General features: G+C 41.0%; 1 protein-coding gene across 1 annotated transcript; it reads left to right on the top strand.

The window, feature by feature from the left end:
• Positions 1-8,167: 8,167 nt before the first annotated feature.
• Positions 8,168-10,287, top strand: MELLADRAFT_71856 (uncharacterized protein; the record flags this gene model as incomplete). Its single annotated transcript, XM_007409827.1, has 7 exons — positions 8,168-8,324; positions 8,407-8,516; positions 8,588-8,702; positions 8,777-8,890; positions 8,962-9,280; positions 9,349-9,881; positions 9,954-10,287. The coding sequence occupies 2 exons, from the start codon at positions 9,545-9,547 to the stop codon at positions 10,142-10,144; spliced, it is 528 nt and encodes a 175-aa protein (XP_007409889.1).
• Positions 10,288-10,682: the final 395 nt, after the last annotated feature.

Genomic DNA, 10,682 nt, shown 5'->3' with positions numbered 1-10,682 from the left:
GATCGACTGGAGCTACAGACCACCTAACACTAGGTGATCCAACGTTGATAGACGGACCACCTAGTGTTAGGCGGTCTGAAGCTCCAGTCGATCGACTGGAGCTCCAGATCACTTAAGGCTAGGTGGTCCTTCTATTAAAGTTGGACCACCTAGTTTGAGGTGGTCTACAGCTCCAGTCGATTTGCTGGAGCGTGAGCAAGTGGTACTGATATAAATGTACCACTGGTACCGTGGTCTGGAGCTTGAGCCCACTTAAGGCTAGGTGGTACTTCTGTGAAAGTGGGACCACCTAGTGTTAAGTTCTTGATTGAATTGAGCTTGAGCCAGCGGTATTTATACTGTGAAAGAGAGACCACCTAGGCTGAGGTGCCCTATTCCTCTAGTCCAATGACTGAACCAGTGGGTAAGACATGGCTAGGTGGACTATGAATTGTGGAAACAGTAGGTTTTGGCTGCTACAGTTGTCTGATGGTACCGGATAGGTTTTGAGTTTTGTCCCTGTTCAAGTTTGTGAAATTTGTAATGTTGAAATATGATGTTTTGAAATTTTTGTGTATTATTTGTGCCAAAGTGCCAACTCCGCGGTCAAATTCAGGGTTGTGGTTTGGGAACTGGTGAAAACTGGCAGGAAGTATGGTTTTATTCCAAATACAAGGGGTTTCAGACCAGTATTTGAGTTAAATCTGATGTTTCATCCAGTTTTGTCAGTTTCTGACCCGGGAATTCTGAAATTTCAAAAATTGAAATTTCAAGTTGTCACTTTGGCACATGTCGCATTCCGTAGAATTCATTCTCGGTGCCTAATTTTCCTGTTCATGAGCTTAGATTGAAAGCAGGAATGCCAATCATTTTATTGCAAAACTTGAATCTCAAACAGGGTCTCTGCAACGGAACGAGGCTCTTGATTACGCACGTGGCAAGGACGTTTCTTACATGCAAGATCATAACCGGTGGCCGGAAGGGTCGAAACGTGACCATTCCGCGAATCAATCTCAATCACGGTGGTAATGCGATGGTACCGGTGCCGTTCTATCGTTTCCAATATCCGGTATCGCCGGCTTTTTGTATGACAGTTAATAAGTCGCAAGGCCAAAGTTTGGAAAATGTGGTCGTCTTCCTACCCAGCCCCGTTTTCTCCCATGGACAGTTGTACGTGTTGAGAGTACACGACTGCGCCACAGCAGATCACGTGTTTTGTACAGCTGTATTACTTGTAGTCTTTCCGTTCGTCTCCGGCAGAAGCTTCCTTCCCTCAACCATTGTGGAAGCTGAAGCCTCGGAGTACGAACTGACGAACTTCTCGTCCTATTCATTATAGGTATTGCAATCTAACCATTGTGGAAGCTGAAGCCTCGGAGTACGAACTGACGAACTTCTCGTCCTATTCATTATAGGTTATGAGCCTCTGCGATACCAACTGATACGACTCGCTTATTGCTCATAGAGTAAGACTGAACCGCCAGTTCAGCGTCCGATCTTATGTTACCGCGTACTCCACCGAAAGGAAAATTCGTTCGAAGGCCATTATCTCGAGCTACTTCAAATTCCCGTTCTAGATCACCATCCCGTTCCGAATCAGAACACCCGAGGACAAGATCTCAAACTCAATCTCAAAAATCGAAAACCCAATCTGAAACCGAAGAGAGAGAAAACCCCGAACAAGAAACACGTTTGAATACTGAAGAAACCTTAACTCGAGAGAATACCCCGAACAACGAATCGAACTTACTGAACGAATCGGCTAGAAGCTTTCCCGATAACCCCCGATCTTATCTGAACCCGTCGTTGCTTGACTCTTCCCGCCGTAGAGATACTCTTTTCCGTCTCCCTGATCATCCTTCTTCTACCTCATCCCAAAACGAGAGGACTATCGTCATGTCTCGTGAAGATTCCCCTACTATGGATAACCCGTTGGCCGAAAGGCTTAAAGATTTAAATAGGAAACATGATAATGTTCATAATTTCACTACTGGTATAGATAAACTATCTGCAGATGGATCAAACATAGCGAGGTGGAAGATCAGAACTTCACGTGCTGTATGGGAGATGACTGGAATGGAGGTGTACTGGGATGGAGATAGACCTGATCAGAACTCACCAATCGAAATGGCCATAGATCGATGTGCCGCGAGAGTTATCAATGCTACAATCTGTGAAGAACTGAAGGACCTTATACATACGATTACCCTGTCACATGACGCTATGGCTGCTTTGGAAGACCTTTTTCAACAAGGTGGAAGAACGGCTCAATACGTTACTTTCAGATCGATTATGTTTAGGAAATTCGATGCTGCGACTACTGATTTGATGACGTTTGTGAACGATGTAAACAAAGATTTTGAGAAGTTGAAGTCAGCTGGTTTTAAGTGGGAGGAGGATCAAGTTAAAGCTATGGTCTATCAACTATGTTCACCAACAACTGGCGAATATGGGATGGATATCATCAATGCGAGTTTAGATGCACGCTATAGGACCGACAAGTCTTCTTTTTCATCGACCGAAGTACGAGCAGCTATACAGAACCTCATCACGACTCGTCGTACAGTCCACGAAAGTGACAAAATCCAAACGCTGGCAGCATCGTTTGGTAATACCTTGAGTCCTTCTAGATGGAGCAATACTCCGAATCATAGATCGAACACGAATTGGACCCCGCCTGCGCGTGCGAAACCTAGCCAAGGGCCGACCAGTCAATTTTCAGGACCGACGCCGCCTGGACCAGTTTTTAAGAATCGTGCTCAAAGAGATCAATCAGAAATCAAACCAATTGTACCTCCTAGATCGGCTCCTGAAGAAGTTCATCAAGGGATTTGGCAATGTTTTCATTGTGCAGGGTTTGGGCATGGATTAGAAGGTTGTCCAATGAAGAAGAGATTTAAAAATCGAACCGCTCCTCATTTCAATGACTGGTTGAAGTGTACCAATAATCGATGGTATGCGTACAAGACACTCTATCCATCTGATCAGATTCAAGCTCGACTCACTCAAATTGAAGATCAGTCGACTGCTCAATCAAACTACGCACCGACGCAGATCTCAGCATCAACCGTGGCGTGGAGCGCGGAAAGCAACTCAGTAGATGCGACTCCCATTGAATACCTCTTGGATAGCGGAGCAACGCATCACGTAAGCAGTGCTTTGCCTTTTTTCCTTGATTATGCCCCACTGTCCTCTCCTATCAAGATGAAGACAGCATCTCATGGAGATAATGCTGTTGTTATAGGAAAAGGAAGTCTGAAGGTCAAAGCTGAAGACGGAAGTGATTATATCATCAAAGACGTTTTTTACAGTCCTCAAGCAACATCAACGTTAATCTCACAGGCGGCGTTAGTTGAAGCTGGAGCTAAGATATGGTTTTGGGGAAAAGATGTGGTAATGAGGATGCCGGGTGGAAAGTCTCTAATTGCATCGTATTGTAATAGAAGATGGATTTTGAACGCAATGATATCACCTGTTTTATCTGATCATGAGCCTGAGAGTGTTGGGAAAGTTCAAGTGATGAGTAGCCAGAAGGAAGTTGATCTTGCCTATCTGTGGCATCGACGATTTGGTCATGTTGACATGAAGCGGATACGTAAACTGTGTCATGGACGCCTAGGCCTGGGATTACCGAACTCCATACCAAGTGGTAACTTCACGTGTGAAGATTGTCTTATGTGTAAAAGTACTAGACATCGCAAACTAGGACGTACAGGAAGAGAATATGGTATGCTCGATGTCATTGTCTCAGATGTTATGGGACCATTTCCTGAAGATGTTAATGGTAATAGGTTCACCGTTACATTTCGTGATGTAGCTACTACTTTTTCTGAAATCGTGATCATCAAGGCGAAATCAGAAGTTCCCGACGTATTCATGAAAGTAATCAGCAAATGGGAGAGGGAGACGAATTTCAAGGTCAAGCATGTTAGAACTGACGGAGGTGGTGAATACATCAAGTCAACTTTCAGTAATTGGTTAAAATCAAAAGGAATCGTTCATGAACACTCAAATCCATACGAACCTGAGCAGAATGGAGTAGCTGAACGACTTAACCGGACCATAAGTGAAATGGGGAGGACGATGCTGGCGGCTTCGAACTTACCTCAAACTTTTTGGTCATTTGCTTATGTAGCAGCATGCTACTTGCATAACCGTCTACCGAATTCTTTGACGGGAGATAGTACTCCATATGAATTGTTTTATGGTCACAAACCTCAATTGGACATCATTAGAACTTTTGGGTCGACTGCGTTTGTTCACAGGCACGAAGCACAACGTAATGGAAAGTTAGACGAAAGAGGAAGGAGGTGTATGATGATTGGTTATCTGGAAGGTGGGAAAGGCTGGGTATTTTATGATCCTGGATCGAAGGTTCTAATTAAGAGTGGTATAGCGGTTTTTCCCTATGAAGATAAATTTGTATACTCAAAAACTCAAGCTACACCCGAAGGACCTACAACTTCGAAATCAATAAATAAAATCCTCGACAATCCAGTAAAGAAAGGAGGTTTAGAATTCATTATTAATGCTTTGAAACTTGGTGATTTCACGGCTGAAAACACAGTTTTGGAAGAAGACAAATACGTAGAACTTATGAGTGTGAACGTAAACATTTCAGCTGGATTGAAGGAGCCTAAATCTTATACGGCTGCAATGAAAGATCAATATTCAGATGAGTGGAAGAAAGCGATTGAAGGTGAATTGAAAGCGATGGATGAGATGGGAGTGTGGAAAGTGATTGATCGACCTGAGAATGTGAATGTGCTGGGTTTGAAGTGGGTGTTTACGCATAAACAACTAGATGCAATGGGAAATCCTATCAAATTTAAAGCTAGACTTGTCGCACAAGGGTTTTCTCAACGAGAAGGTATTGACTACGACGAAACTTTCGCGCCGACCGCCTGCATGTCTTCCCTACGTTTCTTGCTTACTCTAGCAGCAGTCATGGGCTGGGAAGTACATTCTTTTGATGTTACGGCCGCATACTTACATAGCGACATTACAAAGAAGGTTTATTTTCAACTACCTCCAGGGTGTATGGATGAGGCACGAAAGCTGAACAAGATTTTAGAAGCGGTGAAGGCTTTGTATGGGACAAAACAGGGTGCAAGATGTTGGTGGAAACATTTCGAGAAGATTTTGAAAAAATTAGGATTCAGACCAAGTCAATTTGATCAATCGCTGTATGTATGTAGAAGAGGAGATGAGGTGTGTATTGTATGGGTGCATGTGGATGATGGGGTGGTGACTGGGAGCAGTGTTGAATTGTTGAGGGAGTTAGGAAAGGAGTTGACGAAAGATTTAAAGATTAGGTGGTCTGAGAAGCTTGACTGTATTATTGGAATTGATGTGAAGAGATTGGAAGATGGATCTTTTGAATTATCGCAAGAAGGACTTACAACGAAGATTATTCGAGATTTTCTTGAAGTTGACCGAAAATCGACGACACCGCTCAATTCTTCGAACCTACCCACTTCGCCGACTGCTGAGGAAGAAGAAATCGACAAGACCAAATACCTATCAGTAATTGGGTGCTTAAATTATCTAGCGGTGGCGACGAGACCGGATCTTACTTATGCTACGAATTTTCTTGCGAGATTCTCCGCTAGACCGACGAAACAACATTGGGAGGCAATTCAGGGTGTATTGAGGTATCTGAAGACGAGTGGATGTGTGAAGTTGAAATTGAAGCCGTTGAAAGGGGAGGTGAAGACGGGGCTGCATACGTATGTGGATGCGAATTGGGGAGGAGAGTATGCAAGGTCGGTGCATGGTTTTGTGACGTTTTTCATGGGGTGCCCGTTAGCATGGACTTCGAAGCGTCAAGGGTGTGTTGCAACTTCGACTTGTCACGCGGAGTACATGGCATTGGGGACGGCAGCAAGAGATGCAGTGTGGTTGAGGAATTTAGTCAGTGATGTCATAGGGGCAATGGGACCGGTGGCTTTACATTGCGATAACACGTCTGCAATTCATGTTTCGAAGGATAACTCTTCAAATAAAAGAACACGTCATACTGAGAGGGAATTTTATTACATCAATGAACAGTTATTCAAAGGCACGGTTACTTTACACTGGGTGGAATCAAAACATCAAAAAGCAGACATCTTAACAAAGGCACTGGGACCATATCTTTTTGCAGCTGGGAAGAAGAATTTGAGTTTAGAGGGTTAATTTTTTTTCTATTATCTTTTATCAATTTTATCTTGTGTGTTTTCTGTTTTTTTCTTTATTTTTTTGGTTTGCTGTTTTTTTTTTGTTGAGAAGAGGGGTGCTGTGTCTAGTCGTGGGGGGGGTGTTGAGAGTACACGACTGCGCCACAGCAGATCACGTGTTTTGTACAGCTGTATTACTTGTAGTCTTTCCGTTCGTCTCCGGCAGAAGCTTCCTTCCCTCAACCATTGTGGAAGCTGAAGCCTCGGAGTACGAACTGACGAACTTCTCGTCCTATTCATTATAGGTATTGCAATCTAACCATTGTGGAAGCTGAAGCCTCGGAGTACGAACTGCCCCGTTTTCTCCCATGGACAGTTGTACGTGGCGCTCTCGAGGTCCACAAGCGTCAACAATGTCAAACTTTGTATGTCGGTTCCTGCCAACGTCAATGAGACAATGAACATTGTTTACAAGGGAATTCTAGTGGACTGAATGTAAGTCCGTTCTGTAGTTCCAAAATGGGAATACAGTGCTAATTATTGATTGTACCATCAGGACGTTGTTGATGCTTCGTAATAGGGGGATGAAATTTTTTTGGAGTTTGTAAATAATGACGTCAATGTGTTGTAATGAGTGGGACGCAATGCAGAGTTGAGAAGTCGTGACCAGTTTGAAACGGAAACTCAACCCATTTCATTGTCTGCAATTTTATTTTCGTGCAAGTGCTGGGCAACACCCCATGGAGGCTGTCGAAGACGCCTGTCTCTCTTGAAGTAAGTAGAAGCCCGGGGGCGGCCTGCCACTCTTGCCTAGCAGATCTCTCGAATTTGAAATCAGTGTTGACACATTTCAAAGACTGCGGCAAAAATTGCCAGATTGTCGTCGGGATAGCACCCGACTTGGGCCTTACGCAACCTCAGGGTAAGGGTGGCTACGTCGAAATCACCAATTGAATTGCAGGGATTATGATGAGCAAGGTCAGCGCCTTCCGCATCAGCGAGATGAGTTGCAAAGTAGCATGAAACCTTTGAACATAAGCGATCTTCGGGCTAGCACAGGTGTTGAGTTTACAGCTAAGTATATCATTAATGTTAAAGGCAAACCGTGTTCGCCGGCAAAACCAGATTAAACTCCCAATCCCTACTAGAAATTTCCGGGTTTACACGTTCACCAGATTTAACCTGAATTCCACGCGCCCCACCCCAAGTCTGTTCCCCATACCTTTGTCAACTTGTTTCTTCACCACCTACCAATCTTCACACTATCCTCTCACTTGCCACATATACCCACCAAATCACTTGATCCAAGTAGTTTCCTATCAATCCATTCGAGCATATTCATCTAAACTTTCAACAGAGCAAATCAACTTCAACATCAAACTCAAGCTCCAATGAACTTAATTCAATCTCATTTGCCTTGACAAATTATCACAACCAACTTCAAATTGGATTTGATACACTTCATGAACAAGTTAGGTCATCATCCCATCTTATCAAATCATTTCACAAACAGCTTACTGATTTGATGATAACTACAGTTTTCAAACTCTTGATTGAATTTGGTCAAGTGGATCGATTCAAGTAAAGAATCTCTTGAAAACCTAAAAACAAAAACTGAAGAAACCCATGAATCATACCTAAAATTAGAAAACGATTTTATCAATCACCTTCAAAACCCTACATCAAACACCTTCACGAAGACATTAACTGCCCGAATCGGATGGTTAAACCAACTTCAACATTTAAAAATTTGGTATAAGTTATTATTAGATGTTCAAACCCGAGCAGAAAGCATCCTAAGAGATACAAAAAAGAAGATGATGATGAAAAGATTGAAAATGTCATAAACGAATCAATGGAACTTATTAAAAATATCGAGGTTTTAAATCGATTGAATTGAAAAATAAATCAAACTTGAACATGTTAAAATTATTTCATGAAATCACATTCAATTCAATACAAATCATCATTCGAATCATCAACTTTTTTTGATTTCATGGCAAATAATCAAAATATTGATTTTGAATTTTGATTGAATCTTTTTTCTTCCTTTCAAGTAATTTGATTTAAGTATTTGAAGAAGAACTTCAATGGCCATTACCGATCTAATATCCCATCAAGCCAACTAAACCCAAATTCGATTTGGATGTTCAAATCATTTCAAACTATCTGTCAATTCCAAACTAAGTCAATCAATTTCTTCTTTTTGCCTCAAATTGACTCAATCACTAACATTCATTTTCTTTTTGGACTTGAATCTTGATTGCAGCTTAGGAGAATTGACTACTGCCCCAAGACTGCGATCAACAGTAACTTAGGAGGTTCATCAGGTCGATCCCATACCCTGTCTGCGATTTGTTTGGCAGTAGGGACCTTGTGGTAAGTGAAGTAAGGAAACCTGCATAGAATGATTGACTTATCCTCAAAAAACCAATCGATTTGAATTATAGAATGATTTGGATTCCTTTACCTAATTTAATTGCAATCAAAGCCGTTGTACGAACTCTTGAACTTAGGTTTAGTGACCGATTTGATAGTCAAAGGTCTACATATCAATCAGACAAGGTAACCATCAACCACTTGAATCGGTTCTACGTTTTATTCATTGAACTCATTGTTTTTTTGGTTGTTTTCGATAGCCCAAATGGTATCTCGATCAAAAACTTCATCAACTAGAAGAACATGAAAGTTCTATGAGAAACAATATTCAAAACCTAATGAATATGAATGGATATAATCATTTAGATGTGATGGTATGTTCATCACCAAACCCACCACAAGAAAAAAGAGCTAACTAAAGGAATGTTTTTTTGTTTTATCTTAGACTGAATTTTCACCTTTATTAATGTCTAAGGCTGGTTTAGCAGCTTACTGCAATTTTGTGTGAACATTGAGCAGCCTTCCTTGACCAACGGGAACAGGGACATCACAACCTAAACCATGTCTTCTTCAACTGACTTCACTTTTCGAAGAACTGGCTCTAATCGTCAATCAACATCAGCCAATGATAGACAAGTATCATGGTCCTCGATCGATGGTCACTGTTGTTACCTGACTTAATATGGAACTAGATCGGAATGCTAACAGGATACTAGCGGATTGTGAGGAAGATCAAAGAAGAACCAATGAAATCGATTGGTAAAGTAAACTTCTCTTTGTTTGCATAGCGATTCATCATTAGAATCTTGGTGGAATCTAACTTGAGATTTAGATTTGATTTGACAGTGGATCGTACGAGTTCCATCAACTTCTGCAAGTATAGGACCATGTTTTGATGTATTGGGATTAGCTTTATCACTTTATTTAACTGTCAACTTACAAATTGATTCAAACTCAACATCAAAATTAACTTAACTTATGAAGGTTTAGGATCAAATGAAGCACCAAAAGATCCATATCAAAATTTAATGACAAGAGTAGCATCATACATCTTACAATCAAACAAAATCAAATCATTTCCAAATGGATTAACACTTCATATCGAAAATCAAATTCCATTTGGACGAGGATTAGGTTCATCAGGTGAAGTGGTGATTGCAGGAGTCAAATTAGGCAACATTTTAGGAAATTTCAATTTAACCAAGAAATTATATTATGCATTGATGGTAGAAAGAGATCCAGATAATGTAACAGCTGCCGTATTAGGAGGATTTGTAGCATCTTATTTAAAAGAATTATTGCCGGAAGATTTGTATGTAATCTCGATCCCATTAGCCCAAGTTTTACCTGAATTTCCAATCGATGGTAAGAAACTTTCCATTGGTTCTATGACATTGATATAATTAATTTTGACCTCTTTTCTCATACTTTGTACAGAAATGCTTCTTTGGTTAGAAGGGTCTTACACCAAACAACTTTCTCAACTCTTCTCAGCAACGGTCAATATGCTTTCAAGACCATGGGACACTCAAATCCAAAACCCGAAATTTACAGAATTAGGATCCATAAGATGTTACTCAGTTACCTTTCTTAATTTAACCCCGATGAACTGTCATATACCACCTTAGAACAATAGAAGTGAATGGATGTCTCTCTGAAATTACAAGCACAAAAGTAAATGATGAAATGACTTTACATCATTTTCTTCATCACAGTTGTCCTTTTCATTCTGAAACTGTAAGCTGAGACAATTCAAGTCAACACCATTCATACAAATAAGAAGTGATTACAGATGAGGTGTTGAGATTATTCATAGCATGCGAACCCATTTAATTCCTTCAGCAGATGCTATCATTGACTTGAAAGTGACTAATCTCAAAACTTAAGCTGATTATTATTCAAACCCATCAGCCTATTGAGAAAGCAAAAGGGAAGCAATCTGGCAATGGAGACTTTTGGAAGTCTTGATTGAAAACTAAACACAAGATGACGTAGAACATACACAGGAAGTAGGTTTAGGGTTGAGATCACCCAGAGATGATGTTTGATCAGAGCCTTGGTACCTAACACTCATGAGGATGCTGTGTACAGGAACTTTCAATACTACTGTACCTATACAAACTTTACCCTGATCAAAGTAGATCCATTTTCTTCTTATTCATATTC

Source organism: Melampsora larici-populina (assembly GCF_000204055.1).
Source record: "Melampsora larici-populina 98AG31 unplaced genomic scaffold MELLAscaffold_17, whole genome shotgun sequence".
In the NCBI taxonomy this organism is placed as follows: domain Eukaryota; kingdom Fungi; phylum Basidiomycota; class Pucciniomycetes; order Pucciniales; family Melampsoraceae; genus Melampsora; species Melampsora laricis-populina.
The sequence above is the reverse complement of the archived record's forward strand: the minus strand, read 5'-3'. Positions and strand labels throughout refer to the sequence as shown.